Source organism: Malaya genurostris, chromosome 1 (genome assembly GCF_030247185.1).
Source record: "Malaya genurostris strain Urasoe2022 chromosome 1, Malgen_1.1, whole genome shotgun sequence".
Lineage (NCBI taxonomy): Eukaryota > Metazoa > Arthropoda > Insecta > Diptera > Culicidae > Malaya > Malaya genurostris.
The window spans coordinates 93,368,723-93,388,884 of NC_080570.1; the positions used below are offsets into that span (position 1 = coordinate 93,368,723).

General features: G+C 37.3%; 1 protein-coding gene across 6 annotated transcripts in view; it reads left to right on the plus strand.

Annotated features, from left to right (window-relative positions):
- Window positions 1-20,162, plus strand: part of LOC131440748 (E3 ubiquitin-protein ligase highwire) — a 126,255-nt gene that overhangs the window by 98,098 nt on the left and 7,995 nt on the right. For 5 of the 6 annotated variants that reach the window (XM_058612284.1, XM_058612288.1, XM_058612290.1 and 2 more), the window contains 7 exons: window positions 12,022-12,188; window positions 12,252-13,454; window positions 13,506-13,685; window positions 13,867-14,184; window positions 14,237-14,820; window positions 14,887-15,498; window positions 15,558-15,726. In XM_058612284.1, the coding sequence (XP_058468267.1) occupies window positions 12,022-12,188; window positions 12,252-13,454; window positions 13,506-13,685; window positions 13,867-14,184; window positions 14,237-14,820; window positions 14,887-15,498; window positions 15,558-15,726 (3,233 nt within the window). The remainder of the gene's footprint in view (window positions 1-12,021; window positions 12,189-12,251; window positions 13,455-13,505; window positions 13,686-13,866; window positions 14,185-14,236; window positions 14,821-14,886; window positions 15,499-15,557; window positions 15,727-20,162) is intronic. The other variant, XM_058612285.1, reaches the window with a different exon arrangement.

A 20,162-nucleotide genomic window follows, 5' to 3' on the forward strand; every position in this document is an offset into this window, starting at 1 on the left:
AAATTTTTCCTTTCTCAGAAAAGAAAGATTACGCAAGCACTGCGAAAACCTAGTTTTTTCATATACCATTAGACTCAGTTCGTCGGGTACGCAAAATGTCAATGTGTGTGTGTATGTGCCTATGTGTGTATGTGCCTATGTGTGTATGTAACATTCTTTTGCACTAACTTTACGTAGAGATGGCTGAACCGGTTCCGGAGTTATGGGGTAAAATGTTCATTAAAATCAAAAGGTGTGTACTAACTTTTCTTAGAGATGGTCTTATAGTTCTTTACAATACTCCTGAATTTCATCTGGATCCAACTTCCTGTTTCAAAATTATAAAATGATTAGTGTAAAAATTCCAATTTTACTCACTTTTCTCATAGATGGCGTGACCGATTTTTACAAGCTTAGATTCAAATTAATGGTTTTATAGTCCCATAAAAAAATTATAAAATTTTATTCGGATTCGACATCCGGTTCCGGAATTGTAGGTCAAAGTTTGTAAAAATTTTATACCACCACTTAAAGGGACGAAACGAAAACCGTTATAAAATTTGTCCATTAGCGTATATCTAAGCACAGCGTCGGTAAGTCGCCAGTAGTAGTGTAAAAAGACAGCCAAGCATAACACTGTGATTAGGTAGTCGGGTAGAAACCTTCAGATGAATTTTTAATTTAATTCTCGTGTTCTTTCTATCCAACCACTGACAATGTAATCCGCAGCTTCCTTCTGTAACGCCACTAAGTTGGCAAATTGCAGTGTAACAAAATTTGTCTAAGAAGTTGGATCCAGGATGATCCTGCAGGAAAACGGTAATCCTGTTTATCATAGACTGTTACCACAGCTGTCGAAAGCAAGTGATGAACTTTCAATTGTTCATCACTAGAACACAGCGTAGACGTTGTTTTGTATTTATCCTTTTCATCGTGATTATTAGTCACTGGAACGGATTGCATCGTTATCTGTTTAAGTTTTTGAAGGTGCAGCACAGTAAAATGGCACTTACTACTCTTCTTGCAGGTACTCGACGATGAGCATTGATTTGGACGATGAACTCTTTGAAGGCAATTTTAGTAGGAACCACTTTTTTTAAATATCATATTTTTCACTAACACTGTGGTTCTTAAAATCATCACATATTCACAGGTCATGTTCGTTCATAAACTCCGGACATTTTTGTCCGGCCGTCGCTGTAAATCGTGTTGCTTTTTGTCACCAGTACGGATTTTACTAAATCCGTACTGGTTATACCGTTCATGTTGATTTTCTTCAAAACCTTGCAACAATTCTGAAAGAAATTCATTGGATCATTTCCCAAACCTTTTTTGTAGCATTATCCAACTTCGATTAAATTAAGTTGATTAGCTTCAGTAGAAGAAACTGAGATGAATCAGAACCAGACCACCGGAGGGGTAACCGTAACAACAGTTGATGCAGCCATTGATTCTTGCTTTACAGCCGTTGCGATCCAAGTATTTAGGTTAATTTCAAGCTCGTTGTAAGCCATCTCAAAAACGACAATTTATTCTTCTTGTTGATCACAGGTTTTGTCAGAAAGTGGTAAAAGCATCCATTTTTGCAATTCACTGACTTCAAGAGTCAATTCAATGACACTCTACAGTCTTTAAATTAAGTTGCAGAAAATCAATATTCGTAAAGGTTGGATTATCATCAGTGTCGGATAGTGAGCATTGCACGCGTAATAATATTTGATTGCCTTTTTCTGACGCACTAGTACATCGTATTCTTTTTCCATTATTTCAAAATCTTCCTTCTTCTTCTATTCCGCGAGTTGTTGACTATTCCTTTTAGCTGCTTCGCACCTTTGGTTGTCTTCGCTGGAGACATCATGCTCAATCGGTGTGGTTTGAGTGAAAGTAAAACCAGCGAAGTAATGGCCGCTACATCTAGTTGACACTGTAATCAAATGCTCAATACTTTTTTCGTCAACGCGAATTCGTATTTTTCAATGAGTTTTTACTTCACTATACGGCCATGAAGAATCAAATGCTCATTAAATCTATCAGTGGACTGTATTTTTAACAATATTTCAAGACAAACACCGCATCTGCAAAAACTCAAGTGTTTTAAGCTTTAACAAAAGAATAAAAAGTGGTGAAGACGAAAAAGTAAATATTTCATCCACAGTTAAAGAGCAAGACACTTTGCAAGCGTATGAGTAATGTTAACAATGTGTGCGTAAAAACATATTCCTGCGCTTATTTTCCTGATTTTAATCAATAAATCTTCCATATGGTTGAAAAATATACAAATCAGTTCAGGGCTTAAAATTGCAGTTCAATAAAAGTCTAAAACTCTGAAAACTGCTCGTGAAAAATTATTTTAGTTTCAGCTTACTCTTACTAACACATTTGATTAGCAACGAACACATTCCTATAGGGATTTTCTCTTGCAGAAATTATTGCGGAATAAAGACTTACGTAACCTCTATATCAGTAATGCCGCAAAATAGGAACCTTCAATTTAAAACGCTAAAGGCAATGGATATGGAAAGGTGTCGTTAAATTGATTATTTTTCCGGAAAACTGCTTTATTAATAGAAAATATTTAGATTTGTTTATTCTGTGTAGCGCGATCTAATACAAATGCATTGGAGCAGTATAGCTAACTTTTATATTTTTTATTTATCATAAAATGTAAGCAATTTTCCATCGAACATTGCTGAAAAATTGATCAAAACTGATATTTCATCCACAAAGTTAGGCTTAACATTCGTTTGACAATAAATTATTGCTAAAAGATTGTTTTGAACTTAATCGTTTAAGCCACTTTGATAAACTGATTGCACTGCATATATAAATACATAGATCTACGACATACGTACCAAATAGAATGTGCGTAATACACTAATTACCAACACAAGTAAACTTGATTGACATATGATCCTTAATGTGAGTTTATGTTGTCGGCCATAAATAGAAAAATGTTTTGTCCAAACACCGTCACCCTAGTGTATGCAATTAAAGCTGGAAAATTTCATTTGAAATATTGGTAGATAAAGTTTGAGGATGAGAAAAATAAATTTAAAAAATAAAAATAGTAAGCAAAAAGGTAGACATATTGAACATCTCCTGAGATAGGTAGTAAAAACTTCTTAAGTCTACGTTTCGTCTTCGACTCATCAGTGCGTCAGCAGATTATGCTGACGCAAACCCCCGGATCAACATAATCCGCTGAGCAGACGTAAAGTTAATGCTATTTGCAAGATACTTTTTTATTACACAAAGGAGTGTAACGTCTAAACTGACGTCTCGAACGAAACAAGTTTCGGCTTACTGGCCGTACAGATTGTGGTAATTTGAAGGGGAAAAAGCTTGCTTTTACCCCCAAATTTATGCTAGGTGCATATAACCATTTTCTTAAGTTTACGTTTCGTCTTCGACTCATCAGTGCGTCAGCAGATTATGCTGACGCAAACCCCCGGATCAACATAATCCGCTGAGCAGACGTAAAGTTAATGCTATTTGCAAGATACTTTTTTATTACACAAAGGAGTGTAACGTCTAAACTGACGTCTCGAACGAAACAAGTTTCGGCTTACTGGCCGTACAGATTGTGGTAATTTGAAGGGGAAAAAGCTTGCTTTTACCCCCAAATTTATGCTAGGTGCATATAACCATTTTCTTAAGTTTACGTTTCGTCTTCGACTCATCAGTGCGTCAGCAGATTATGCTGACGCAAACCCCCGGATCAACATAATCCGCTGAGCAGACGTAAAGTTAATGCTATTTGCAAGATACTTTTTTATTACACAAAGGAGTGTAACGTCTAAACTGACGTCTCGAACGAAACAAGTTTCGGCTTACCGAAAGTAAGCATTAACTTTACGTCTGCTCAGCGGATTATGTTGATCCGGGGGTTTGCGTCAGCATAATCTGCTGACGCACTGATGAGTCGAAGACGAAACGTAAACTTAAGAAAATGGTTATATGCACCTAGCATAAATTTGGGGGTAAAAGCAAGCTTTTTCCCCTTCAAATTACCACAATCTGTACGGCCAGTAAGCCGAAACTTGTTTCGTTCGAGACGTCAGTTTAGACGTTACACTCCTTTGTGTAATAAAAAAGTATCTTGCAAATAGCATTAACTTTACGTCTGCTCAGCGGATTATGTTGATCCGGGGGTTTGCGTCAGCATAATCTGCTGACGCACTGATGAGTCGAAGACGAAACGTAAACTTAAGAAAATGGTTATATGCACCTAGCATAAATTTGGGGGTAAAAGCAAGCTTTTTCCCCTTCAAATTACCAGTAAAAACTTGTCTTCTCATTTCAACGACTTGTCTCAACTAAGTTAAACATAAAACATGATAAATGAATTTCCAAAATTTCACAACATATGAACCAGAAAATTTGGATTTTATTGATTGTTTTATTAAAAAAAGTTCGATTAAAAAAAGTCTCGATGCTTCGTAATTCAGCTTGGAAATTTCGAATTTCTCAGTTAATAGAACTAGATAGATAGATTATCGGATCTCTCGAAACCGTTTCATAGAGTCAGTGGCAGTTTAGCGGAGCATTTTCAATGGCAGAATTATCATATATGATTTTAAAAAATAACGATAAACAAACATAATAGAAATACATTTATGTGGAATCTTAACAAAAATTTAAACTAATTGCATTTTTCATTACACTGTAAGTAAAATTATGGCGACGACCGAGGTAAAACTGTAAAAAATCATATGTAACCAAATATTTTCAATTTATAACGCAAAACATTGGTATTTTTGTAGTTTCAAAGTAAACTTTTGGGAAGTGTTAATACATATTTGGTAAATTGTTGTATCTGAAACATGTAACAATGTATAAATCATAAACTGAAAATAAGAGTGTATAATAGAATAAAGTTCCCTAGAATCTGGTCGGTGTTGGTTGTTTGAATTAGGAAATTCGAATTTCATAAGAATATTTGAAAATAGCATTTTACGTAATTTGTCATACCTGATCGCTCACCTAAAAAAAAGTTCGAAAAAAGGGACTGATTTGGCTTAAGAAGTTCTCAAAGTTTATCAATAGCATTCTAAGCATCCCATTTTTTAAATAATTATCCAAACTTGATAGCTCGTGCGGTGCAACCGAACGAACTTCTAAGCTACTTCTAGAATACATTGTTCAGATTCTATTCAGCGAGAAAGTTCACACGGAACTTGTTCTGTACTTTCAAGTTGCCAAAAGTACCACGCGTACTCTTCAGCAGTGAGAAAGTTCACGCGGAACTTGTTCTGTACTTCGAACTGACCACATGTTTTCTTAAGCAGCTAGTAAGTTCACGCGGAACTTGTTCTGTACTTTCAAGTTCTCAAAAGTTCCACTTGTACTTTTAAGCAGCAAGAAAGTGGATGTTTTAAGTTATTATGGAACTTCTGGTTGCTTGGGCAGATTCGTCAACCCATGAAGTTGTAGTGTATTGTTATGAATAGCCAATGAATGAATAGTACACAGCTCATGCCAATCTCATCTGTAATAAGGAATGCTCATGTCAAAGCTCATCTGTAACAAAGAATGAACGATTTCACTATAGGCGAGAAAATCAATTACAAGAGCATTTTGTTTATAACAACATGCACAAAAATGCCTCACTCATATTAGACAAAAAATACTCTGTTTTACTAGCGAACAAAACAAATGATTTGTTCAATTCATTTGTTAAGAATTTTGTGCTCCTTATTCTGGTACTGAATTTCTCCTTAACGTTTGTTTATACCAAACATTGGAGAAAACTTCAACTTTGGAAAATCACCGAAAATCAAAAATCGTTGGTGATTTTAAGATCACTGATCTCCTACATAAAAAACACTGCTGCATTTATCACAAATGATTTTAGCCAAGCAAAAATTCATCAATGCGAAATCACAAATGATCTGATCTCTAAGTGATTTTGATTTTTGTATGATCATTATCATGTCAAGTCTAGATCAGTAAAGATCTAAATTCTAAAAATAATCACTGCTGATTCGACCGGAAATGATTGATGTAGAAAATCGTTTTTGATGTGATCAGTAAAAGTGCACAGAGGAACGAATAAATCGTCGAAATTAACAAATTGTCCTAGTATGAATATTGAAAGATGATGCATTCAAACGTTCGAACTAAAGTTATGCATGGATAGTTTTGATTAATTTATATGAGCTTGGATGCACCAATCACTGGGCATCAGGCCCGTACCCAGGATTTCGTTTCGGGAGGGGCCCACAATAAGAAATAATGCATATAACTGATGATTATTGTGCCTTTAGTATTTTTTGTTTTGTTTTTTTTTAAGGCTGACTTCAAGTAGTTAGCAATCAGTTCGCTTTCACATCTCATCCGAGTCTGTCGATAAAACAAAACCGCTTACGTTCGGGACAGAAGAAACCAAGTACAGTATTGTGTAGTGAACAATAGAACGACCTCGAAATGAGTGAACCAAACGAACAAAAGCTATCGCCGACACGTAAGAATACAATTGTTGTTGACTTCAGGCAGTGCAAAATTCGACCTTCGATACGAGAACTTGAAGGTTTGCTTAAGGAGCAAATGCATCTTGACATTAAACGTGTGCGTTTACTTCAATGCAATAAGACAAATAATGTTATTTACATCCAGTTTTATGAAGAGTTGGATGCAATTAAATTCGCAAAAGACAATAACAATAAGCACTATGTGGAGCACGAGAATATTAAGTACAACATTCCAGTATATATGGAAGATAGTGCTATAGAAGTGCGTGTGCATGATCTTCCCTCAAGCTTCACCGATTCATATATTCGCAAAACTATGTCCCAATACGGAGAAATTCTCTCTATCGAAAAAGAAAATTGGAAGATTTTTTTCCCCGGTATTCTAAATGGCGTACGTTTGTTACTCATGCGCTTGAAGAGGCCTATACAATTCCGTGCAAATCACTTGTTACCTATGAGAATCAGATGGCCACATGTCAATATTGCCAAAAAGCTGTTCACTACGGTAAGCCATGTGATAAACTGGACAAGGAGACAACTACACCAAAGGACAGCGGTGCTTCCATAGTTCGGACTCGACTTCTGGCTGACTTTCTGACCGGAAAAACTGAGTGATGAGTATTATAACCTTCAATTTCAAGGGTGTGTTCGTATAAACCACGATGTAAAGAGGAACAAATATTTTGGTACTATTCAGTAAGCTTTTCTAATTTGTTGATTATTTCTCGAACAGATGTTCCAGCCGATTTTAGCAAATTTATATTCAAATGAAGTGCCTTAGAATCCCATATGATCCTATTGAATTTCATCGAGTCAACTTCCGTATCTGGATCGGAAAATATATTTAAAATTTTTGCTTTGCATCTCTGGTCAGGACAGTATAAAAATTTAAATTCGTCATTTGGAGTGACGATGCAACAACGGAATAATCTTCTTATTAGCGGTCCCAAATGGAACTCAAATAAATTTCTCAGATATGAATAGGACGATTTGCAGTAACGGTCAGAACTTCAAAATGAAGCTCACATTATGCTCTCGTGTACCTGTGCATTGTCTCGAAAAATCGATTTTCAATCGCTCCAATACTGCATACTTATACTTGCTGTCGAATGTTTTTTTCTTGTTTTCGTGGTAGTCCACGAAAAGAGTACCGAGTCAAACCCAAAGAACATACTTCATAATCATTCTGTTCTCTGGCGTATAATAATGAATCCAGACTTCCTCAACAGTAATCAATCGACACCATCATTATTAGCACAGGCAAAAATGTTTCCGAAGTGTGCTCGCGTTCAACTTTTTAATCCTGAGTATGCAAGTGCGGCGTCCAGCGGCAGGGCATCTTTTCAATTCGCAGAATCTTGCTAAAACTCATAGTTTTAGACTCCAATTTTTCTTCAAAGAATGTTTGCTTAGTACTAATCCTCATGACACTTTCTGGTCAACCATTACAATTTCCTTTGATTTTTACATTGATTGTAATCACTGTGAAAACCGACTTTTATTCAAGCTTCGAAAAAAAATGCGATTGCGAAAAGAAGCGGGTTATTTAAAACTGGTTGGTAAAACCTTCTAATTAGCAGATCTTGTTAGTTGGTGGTCAAGAGACTCACTTCCCAAGTAACAATTCGAATGCCTTATGGCTTTGATTATAATTTATAGGAGTTTTGTAATTGATTTTTCAATCACTACCTGTTTTATGCCAACTATAATAAGTGTCTCTTTTAACCAGTAATATCATAGTTTTCAAAGCTTCTATAAAACCCTTTACCTGCACTAAAAATAAAATAAAAATAAAACAATTTGCACTAGAATAAAACCATGCAAACACTCTTAATATTGCTTTCAAAAATTTTCTTTAAAACATTATTGCCAGTTAAATTCTTTCATAAATCTAGTTTTGTGTGTGTGCGTGTTCATTCTATGACAATTTCACTCAGAGTAAATTTGAGGGTTCTAAAGTACATTTATGACACATTAGTTGTAGGCTATTTGATTTATTGCTTCTTAGGTTAAGTGTAATTTGCATTAAAAGGAATTTCATGGCCGCCATTATGATGTTCTATACCGTAGCATTTATTGACATCAAATAAACTTCGAAATGCAAAAACGAGGAAATATGTTGGACTTTCATGATTCATTTTCAGATCGTATGCACAAGTTTTATCGCCACAGAATAGTTTTATACAAAAATGACGATGAATCACAAAAAATAATTTTCATAAATCATGGAGACTTTCGCAAAAACCGCATTTATTTCGAGGCGATTAGTTATAATTCTTATTTTTATCCTTACATTCACGATAAAAATAGAAGCGCATAAAGTTTTTACGTTCGGAAAAGGTCTCAAACTCGTCATTAAAATATAATATATTCTTACTGATTGCATTCAAAGTAGACATGACGCACATAGTCAAGAAAAATATCATCAAAACGACAGTTTATTCATAGCGGAATTCATTCCATCCAAAGAAATTTAATGTTGATCGTAAAGCTGGTTTCAAAATTTTCTTGAATTTGGAGTTTTAAAGCAGGTTTATGCTGATTCTTCATTTTGATTTATAAACCTTATGAAGAATGGTCCACTTTGCAGGAACATGCTCTTATAGAGGTTTTCAGTAGGTTTTCGTGGAGTTTAAAGTTTTATTGCAAGATTTATTATGTAGCATTGAAGACAGCTACAAGTATTTAATAATATTAAAAATGTTACTTGGGTTCTGTTCCTGATTCCGGAGATGGTTAAAAATCCCAAAATGAAAATTTCTTTACTGTGATTTCGGGAGGGGCCAGGGCCCCTTGGGCCCCCCTCTGGGTACGTGCCTGCTGGGCATTATCAATTTTCTAACTTTCGAGAGTGTAATGATATGTGATAAGTAGAGGTGGGTTATAAACCTCATCGGTACGTACATGTGTTGGTAAGGATTAAGAAAGCACAACACCGCGATTCCGAACACGCGGTACAGAATACGATACCTGATACCGAAACTTGGTTTTGGAAACATCACTGAGTACACAGACATGTGCATGAGTTTTCAACCATATTGAAAAATTCAGAATCACGGTGCCGTTACGAAATACAATTATCAGTGTTTGGTTTTGATTGCACTCGATACAACGATTCAGATAAATCATAGTCACTCTACAAGAAGCAAGGCAGAAAGAATGAAAGAATTTCAATGAGTTTATTTGGTCGGTCGCATCTGAATTCCATGCTTCGTGATGTATTTGAAATTTATCCAACAAAACCGTGTTGGCGGAGTATTATCAATGAAACCAGCAAATAACATTAACATATATGCTGTGATTATTGATAATTATAAAAATAAGAAAAACATGTTCAATCACAAAGCATGTTATGCAGCAAGCTGATTAATTTATCCTATTTAGCTTGAATTTCACACAAAAGTAACAGAAGTGCCGGATTTTGCTACGCCAACTCGAACGCGCCATTCAAACGCTGCGCCTGTTCCGTCTTTTAAATTGCCAAGCCCTGCGCTCCTGTTACTTCTATAAATAAAGTTCATGTCAAATAGCGTTTTATTGAGTTTAATCAAAATAGTGCTTGAACATCATCATCAACATCAACCAGCTGGAGGTTAACCAAAATCTTCTGTGGCTATAATCACTATGTGGAGTGAAATATTGTTTTAATAATTTTGCATTGCCAATTCTGTACTCCTATTGCGTAATGAATGCTGTCAAATTTACAATATCAATGTGATTACGATCCAAACTTATTATTTTCAGAAAGCCTTCATGTAGCTTCTTCATCTCTCTAGTATTCATTTTATTGTGAATCAAACAACCGGTTCCGAAATCGAACATGGGGTGCATCAAACAAGAATATATGTTGACACTACGTAAACCGTACCGTTATCCTCTAGGATTACTGTTGTCACTAATTATCACACCCCTTATCGGGGGATTACCGATTTTGGGTGTAAATAAATCAGCACTCATGTCTGAATCATCCAATGATTGATCTTACATTAATCAAGAATCATTTTAGTTCAAAATCAATACCGATTTTGTGTGAAGGAAGATCAGCACCGATTTTGATCGACGTGATTCAAAGATCACCGATCAACTGATCTTAAAAAAGATCAGATCAGTAGTGAGCTTTTTTGGGAAAGATCACAAGCGATCTTCTTCGGCAGTTATCTCGATTTTTTTATGTGGAACACATCTTTATTTTCTAGGAAAAATACACGTAGAAACGTGGTCAGGTTTTAAACACTCACAGCTCAGTATATTTTGTATCAATTATTAATATTTTTTCATTATTTGATTGGAAATATTTCTACGATTCGATTTGAATGTATCAAGCCACGTATTTTCAGATATAAATGATTGAAATTTTGATTAGTAGCGAGCAGTGTCCTATTTTGTCTGTTAAAAATCTCCGGCATATCGGATTTTCCTGCCATAGACGACGGTTTTGAAGGAGATATATCAATAGGAAAGCATCGCTCTGATTGGTCAATCGATGCAAAAGCGAAGCTGTTGGAAGCACGCGAATCTATAAATAGAAGCAAAATTATAGCTAACGTTTCAGTCCTACGCGTAGCATGCGATAGGTATGTTGTTGCTAGACAGTAATACCGTTTTCGTTTATTGATCAGAGCAGCCCGAGAGGTGACCCAGAGTCGCCCAAACAACTGTTGATGTGTTTGTTTTAGCAACCTGGGGTCGCTCTGGATCGGACTCACGTCGCGTAGTTTCGCTCTGAAAATTTTCTCGGGTCGCACTACGCATCCATGCGAGTTTGTTTATTTTTTATTTTTTTCATGAGTTGTTATTTAGGGCGCGTACCACGTGTTCGTTTAACTCGGAGTCAGAGTAACCCGCGTGTAGGTTCAAAAACGAAAACGGTATAAGACAAAAAGTGCCATAAAACGATTTGAAGCTTTAATTGGTATGCTCTGATCTTGTGTCATGCAAGCTCGGTTGAAATTCCGTGTAATGTCGTTTCGGCTGAGAAATTGACATCTACCCCAGGGTAAATTTTGAGTGCTTAAGATTAATTTCTAATTTATATAAGATGAACTCGATTGATAATGAGAAAAAGTTTATCGCTTCAACCGAAATCGCAGAATGGTAGAAAAACTTAACGCTATAAAACTAACTTCTTGCATACAAAACTTGAACACAAGCTTGGCGAAGAGAATCTTTAATATCAAAATCGTATCGCAAGTATATACAAAGATATAATTGCATACATTTGGGATATTGGTGTAATTTCGTCGGTTATAAAACAAACAATGTTCGGTGTTGGTTCCTAATCAAGATCAATCTAGGCAGACTCTCGTGCAATTGCGGATTCAAAAGTATGACGATTGATTGAACTGTTTGATTGTAGATCATTAGAAATTTTGGTTGCCTTGTTCCACATCAATGACTCGAACAACCCCATGGGGATGATCCTTGTAGTTTTTATCTTGATTTTCCCAGCCCTGATCATTTCACATAGCTATGATTTTCCGATCAACAATTGGAGCTCTCGTCTACTTTTTCAATACTTAGCTTTGTTTTTTTTTTTTTAATTTAAAATTCAAAAGTGTTCTTACTTTCACAGCTAAAAAGGATACTAGCAGGCATTTATACGATAGCTCGTCTGAGCTTATGTGGCCTCCTCCTGACATATTATCATGCTTGGATACACTTGGTGCTAAGACCAGCAACGATCTGACTTACGATCTACTAGGAATGAATATGACAGACATCCACGCCTATGATTTAAAGGTATCTATTACGATAGTAAATCAAATGTCTACAACTGTGAATCATCATTCATTTTTATTTTAGCAGGTATTAGATGATGCGCCAATGGAGATAGCTGACGCTTATACTAATAACGTACCGATTTCACCAGCAATTCCAACAACCAGTAAATTTCATCGCAGTTTTTCCATGGGGCAAGGATGGAATTCCCATCAAAGTAAATTAGTATCAGAATGCAATCCACAGATTAAAATAGAAAATGGCACAAAACATGATGTAACTAGTAACGTAGTGATGAGACGTAAAAAGCATTGCACTTGCACAAGTGCAGGCTCAAATCTTCTGAATTATCCATCCATCAATTTGCAAAAATTAGTGCCGGATTATTTGCTAAGTAATAATCTTTCGAAAGATTCCACCCCAACTAGTAAAAACAAGAATAAGTTGAATAGTAAAATCAATGACAAGAATAACATTCAAACTAATTCAAGGACAGTGTTTATGGCAAATGGGAAAAAAGCTGAAGAAATCAACTTTTCTGAATTCTTAGAGATGTACCACAGCAACACACGGGAGAATTGCCACAAGGTCAAAAGTACAAACGACAAATTTGATGTGGCTGCGTCAGAAAGCATCAATTCAGTTGGCAAGATGGATATTCAAGTTGGTGCGTTGTCGCTTCTCAATAGACCATCGATGACTTTTATGTTGGAGAAGCACGACTTGAAAAAATTACGCCATTCAATGACTCGGAATCTCAGAAAGACCGTTTGCAACATTTACAGCTTACAGGCATTGAATTGGTTATTAAGGTCTGTCACTCAACCGATCGGTTTGCATGACATCATGTGGTGGTTTATTTCATCTCTCTCATACTCTACACATGACAATGAATATGAATTCAAGTTTGATGATGGAGTTCTTGGTCTTGAACATCCTGGCTCTGATCAATTTAACGGGCCTCTATCGCAAACACTTTCTCAGAGTTTACATTTTCTACTACAAACGATAGCAGATCTAACTTTGCTTTTACCATCGGGGTCCTCCCTGCAAAAATCGGCCGTTCAATGTTTTGGTCTCAAGTTCAAACAATCCGACCATCAGTTCCTACATCGATCGCACGTATTCGGTAATATATCAAAAATATTATCCAAATCAGAGGAGCAAAATGAAGAAAACCTGGTTCCATCAATGGGAATGCTTAACTCCTACACAAATACTATAGAAGCGTATTTGGATGATTGTATAAAAGTAAATTTGCTTAGCGATATCACTGAAATTTTTGATGTGAGTAAGATTGGATTATACAGCAAAAAAATATTAATTTTAATCTTTTAGCTCATTGTGTCATCTCGACCGGCACTGGCAAATTCTTTAATCGACAACTCGACCGAAACATTCTGGGAAAGCGATGAAGAGGATCGGAATAAGCCAAAAATAATCGAGCTTACTATGAATCGAACAAATTACCATTGTAAAATTATCTATGTGCATATTGATAATAGTCGGGATATTGGGGTAAGTCAGCTCATTCAGAGATGTTATGATCGAGGTCGTATAATGAAATTTCAATTATTGTCAAACAACTACTTCTTAGTTATAGTTATTATAAAACCTCTTTTAAATGATATACTGTTTTGTTCATTTTTGGCTTATCCAACGATGTAATGATGACTGTTTTATTTGGGTATTTTACCAGAGTAAAGTTTCTAGCATACTGGTGTATGGCGGAAGTTCTTTCGGCGAAACATCACTACAGAAAACGGTTGAAGTTGATCCTTTAGCTTGTTGCTGGATATCGGCACCAATCACAGACGATGACAGCACTCACTATCGATTGGAGTTTCGTGGACCGGAGGCTACACTTCGCGTTCGTCAAATTAAGTTACTAGGCTACAGTGCTGAAGAAAAAGCGGCTCAATTCAAGTACAATTTGAAAATGATTAATGCAAACTATATACAACAAAAAAATTGTGAAACTGAAACGCTGCGTGTGTTTCGTTTGCTAACTGGACAGGTAATTTTCTGGTGTGATAAAATGTATCATCATTACTGAACATCTTTCACAGGTTTTTGGAAAGCTTATAATTGAAAGTGGTAAAACCATTAACTTGGCTGGTAGTAACACACCGATGTCTTGCAAGAACAACGAATCAACGGCAATTTCATCGTCAACGGAGTCGTTAGATTTACGAGAACACATGGTTGGTATATTGTTCAGTCGCAGTAAATTAAGCCATCTTCAGAAGCAAATCATAGTTCACATCGTGCATGCAATACAGAAAGAAGCTTTACGATCGCGTGAAGAGTGGGAGCATAATGTGCTGTATAGTGCAGACAACGAAACGGATTTTGAAGATAATATCAAATTAAATGATACTTATTGTTTCGAAATGTTGAGCATGGTACTGGCATTGTCTGGTAGTGCCGTAGGAAGATCTTATTTATCACATCAGCATGGATTATTGAAAGATTTATTGTCCCTGCTACATACCGGTAGCGATCGAGTGCAGCGTCAAGTTACAGCTCTGATACGACGTATACTACCTGAGATTACACCTGAAACTTTATGCGAATTGCTAGTGGTTGAAAAGATCCCAGAAACAGACTTTAACCTTCTCAGTCAGAATAATGAAACATTCAACATGAATAAGTAAGTGCCTTTTATGATAATTATATACACTTTTATATACTTTAATAATAACTGATCATTTTTCAGATGTGGTATCTTAGATATTTTCTTGGCAGTTATAGCTAAGGCTCTACAAGTACAAATAAAAGTAAAAAATAATTCAAATAAAAACCCTCCAACAATGAAGTTGTGGCGGTACATGAACATATGTAAAATTGACGACTATGACAAATCTACACTCCATAAACATTCGACTACTAACTCACAAATTAGTAATGGAGAATCGGACCGTATAGCAACCAACACCAAAGAAAGTCCTGTAGCCGACCAGTACGAATTTGATGCTTCGTCTTCGGAATTTCTTGATGATAAAACAAACGATGATAATTCGATAGCCTTCGATGGTTACCGAGCCAAACCAGGCATTCGAATTGAGCCACCTATTAAGCCTCGTTGGTTCCTCAATGGAACTATCTCGTCGAAACAAGCAGAGAACATAATGACGCTTATACGTGACATGGCTAACGGAAGGTTGTCGGACAAATGGTCATTGATCACAAAAGCTGCAATTGCGGAGTGCATTTTAAACATCACGCGACTTTCCGACGTTTATCGAGTACCCGAGAGCTGTATGACAACACCTACATTATGGTTGACACTAGCCAGTCTATGCGTTCTTGATCGTGATCACGTAGAGAAGTAAACTAGATACTATTTAGGTTTGTAGTATAACTGTTTATGGCTTTTTTTTTCTTCAGATTATCATCTAGTCAATGGTCGAAGCAATCTGAATCCAGACCACTCTGTTCCAATCACGATGATGATGTTACGTACGCTATGATAATTTGTAGTCTCTGTGGGTCACTATGCTCTGATTGTGATCGGTTTCTTCATCTGCACCGCAAGACAAGGAATCATTATAGAACGGTATGCTTTGTTGAGAAATATTTGATTCTTGTTTACGTTTCAAAATTCAACTGTAGTAGTTCAACATGAACGCCTAGGCCGACGAAAAGTACAACTCTACCTCATGTGTCACAATTCTAATTGTGCAGAAGAGCAATGCTTTTTTTCTGACGCCCCGAAGGAAAAAATCGTGCTCGTATCACTGCTTTTTGCATGGTTCGAATATCATGTTCATTTGCCCGTCGGATCAGAAAATGTTTTTGCCTAATATAAGATCGAAAGATTTGTGAAAATTGATACTCATATCCTTCAGACGTGTCCCATTGTTGTATTGTGAAACAAAACTATTCTTCATCACTTCACTATCGCTAGTCCAACGAAGAACTTTGATGTATCAAGTGTTAACCGACTTGGTAGTAAATTTGCAGATTGGAGCTCCTTGAACCGACATGCGATAGAAAACTAGAAACGGGGAGTGGATCAATGCTTGAACCGTTCAAATCTGGACCCAATAGAACATCGGTCGATGCATTACGCGCATCGTTGTTACTTACCTTACCTAGCAGCTACAGTTTGCTGTATCAAGCATAAGTATCCACATAACTTGGTCCATGACTGTTCGTCGCCAGCCACTAAAGGCACGGATACTTTGTGAATCGTCCTCCACTTGATCGATTTACCTTGCTCGCTGCGCTCCCCTTCTTCTTGCCTCAGCCGGATTAGATTCAAGAACCACTTTCACTAGACTGTCATCCCACATCCTAATGTCATGCCCCGACTATCGTAGCTGTTCGATTTTAGCTGTCCTAGCAGCTGTTGTAATTCGTGATTCATACGCCGTCACCACGGTCCGTTTTTCCATCTGCATCTCTAAAGTATCTCCTCTCGTGAATTTTGCTTTTGACGCATTTATTGCCAGTCCGATACGCTTCGGCTTTCAGTCCGATATATGTCTCCATCATCTTCTCAAGGTAACGTGTCACAATACCAACAGCTGTATGGAATTTTGGATAAACGTACCACTCATATCGATGATATGACCCGGGTTGGCGGTTCAATGCATACTGCGCTAGTCTTACAAGCCAGTTGCCATATGTTCGAGTCCCGACCTGGAAGGATTTGTGGTGCCTACTGCCAACACTGGTTTACGGAGCACCTCTAAACACACCCCTGCAAAAAGACAGTCTCTGTGAAGGAGAAGAAGAAGAGACAAATGAATTACACGTGATTATATATAAACGTTTGTAATTGATTTATTCGAAATCTGCTTTCGGTTCCCATATTTTGGTGACCCCAACGTGACAGCTGAAATCAGAAGTGCAAATGGTAAATCGAGACGAGCAAGAAAATGCTGCAGTCGCCGCGGGAGTGTCGGTCAAGCTTCCTAATTTTTGGATAAATGATCCGGTGATGTGGTTCGCTCAAGCCGAGGCACAATTTGCTTTGGCCAACGTTGTACGCGATCACACCAAATTCTATCACATCATTGCGAAAATTTACCAGTCTGTCATCTGCCATGTAGCGGATTTAGTCATAGCCCCACCAGATGTGAATAAATACGAAACAGTCAAGCAACTACGATTTTCTTCGATTCTTGAAAGAATAATTGAAATCGGTTTGTTTGACCGAGTACTGATAAAAACTATCAATTGGAGATGATTTGAGGTCGATTTAGAAATTTTTTACAGTTTATCGCCCTTTCCAGTGATGGTACAAAATTTATCACACATTATACCCTATATTTCCGGATCCGGATGAAATTCAGGAATTACGTATGGAACTGCAGGACCTTTCATTTGAATCTAAGTTTGTGAAAATCGGTTGCGCCATCTATGAGAAAAGTTAGAAAACATATTTTCATTTTTTTGCACATTTTACCCCATAACTCCGAAACCGGAAATTAGATCTAAATGAAATTCAGAAATTTAGAGACTCGGATGATTCGCATAGCTTAGTTCGACTCCTGACTGGTAGAAGGTAAAAGGTTAGATTCAAGGAAGTAACACTACCAACGCTTATCAGGACATCAGCACAACACGAGGTTACCTACCATATACAAACCAAAGGATCCCCTTTCGCAAGCAAATGCTGACGAATGGCACCAGACAAGGTGATGATCGACCTCGGAATATGCCGACCCTCGAGCAGTTTCTGGACAAGTCCTCTCCATTGTGTACCAAAAAAGAGCGGAGAATGAGATTTGTAGGGGATTATAGAGCATTAAATAATGTGAACGTAGCAGAACGGCTGAAAAGTTCGTATCGTTTCTATGAGAGGGCGCAACTAGAATTAAATCCATACCATCTTCAGTTAGTATCAACCTTCAAAAGATACGTGTATAAATTTGACAGCTGTCTGATTATTAGTTGGTGAGATATTGCATTTTGAGTGAAGCTACTTTTGTTATTGTGAAATAATGGAAAAAAAGGAATTTCGTGTGTTGAAACACTACTTTTTGATGAAAAAAAGTGCCGCCGATACCAAAAAATGGCTTGATGAGTGTTATCTAGACTCTGCACCGGGCGAAGCAACAATTCGTAAGTGGTTTGCAAAATTTCGTACTGGTCATATGAGCACCGAAGACGATGAACGCAGTGGACGTCCAAAAGAGGCTGTTACCGATGAAAACGTGAAAAAAATCCACAAAATGATTTTCAATGACCGTAAAGTGAAGTTGATCGAGATAGCTGACACCCTAAAGATATCAAAGGAACGTGTTGGACATTCACTCCGGAGTCCAATCGACAGTCAGCTGAGTGGACTGCACGCGATGAACCGAACCCAAAGCGTGGAAAGACTCAACAATCGGCCGGTAAGGTTATGGCGTCTGTATTTTGGGATTCGCATGGTATAATTTTCATCGACTACCTTGAAAAGGGAAAAACCATCAACAGTGACTATTATATAGCGTTATTAGAGCGTTTGAAGGACGAAATTTCAAAAAAACGGCCTCATTTGAAGAAAAAAGTTTTGTTTCATCAAGACAATTCACCGTGTCACAAGTCGATGAAAACCATGCTGAAATTGAACGAATTGGGCTTCGAATTACAAAAATGGTATCGAAAAGTTGGAAGATCGCTATAATCGCTGTATCGCCTCTGATGGCAATTATGTTGAATAATAAAAACGAATTTTGCAAAAAATGTGTGTTTCTATTAAACGATACGAACTTTTCAGCCGAACTGTTACCAGATCGTTACCCTGTTTCCCACATTCACGACTTACTTAACACTTTCCAGGGCAAAACTATTTTTACAACCTTGGACCTACAAAGAGCTTATCATCAAATACCGGTAGAGATGGCGTTCTTATCCCGTTCGGTCTATATGAGTTCACCCGGATGCAATCCGGATTTTGTAATGCCAGTCAAACGTTACAGAGGTTTATGCACAAAGTATTCAAAGATATGGATTTCGTTGTCGTTTTCGTCGATGACATTTGCATTGCATCGCGGACGCCTGAAGAACACTACAAGCATGTGCGTGCCGTATTCGAACGATTGAAATTGTACGGCCTTGTCATCAACATCGCAAAAAGCTGCTTTGCGAAGACCCAATTTTCTGGGATACGTCATAAATAAAGATGGAATCCTTCCATTACCTGACAGGGTTGAGGCTGTCACAAATTCCCCGATACCTGATACCGTTAAAGAATTAAGGCGATTTCTTGCTTTGCTGAACTCCTATAAATGGGTTAATTTCGCACGCTTCTGATTTACAGGCAGACCTCCACAGTCTAATTCCCGGAAACAAAAAGAACGATTTCCGAAAAATCGTTTGGTGTGAGAAAGGACGATCAGCTTTACAGTCATTAGTTGACTCAACGCTTTTACATTCTCCAGATACAACGAAACCATTAAGCTTGTATATCGATGCATCAAATACTGCTGCGGGGGCTGTGTTACAGCAGTACGATGGTAACAGTTAGGTTCCATTAGGCTTCTACTCCGAAAAATTTTCACCGTCCCGATTAAAGTACTCGACGTTCGGTCGAGAGTTAACAGCGATGAAGATGTCTTATATTGCGATGTATCACTGAACAAAGATTGGCCGTATATTCCTCCTCAACCTGGACACAAAATTATGCATCATTTCCACGGTTTAGCTAATCCCGGAATACGTTCGTCTCGCCGGATCATCTCAGACCGCTTCATCTGGAAAAATGCAAACAGAGACAAAAAGTTCGTTCAAAACTGCATACAGTGTCAACGTTCGAGGGTTCACAGTCCTACAATAGCACCCCTTCAAAGATACATTCCACCAAACAGTCGATTTCGTCACATAAATATAGACATCGTTGGGCCATTAACCCCATCAAGCGGTCATAAATACCTGCCTACAATCATTGATCGGTTCTCCAAATGGCCTGAAGCAAAACCTATCCAAGACATGACGGCGGAAACAGTAGCACGAGCATTGTGCGAAACGTGGATTACCCGTTTCGGTGTACCAGAAACC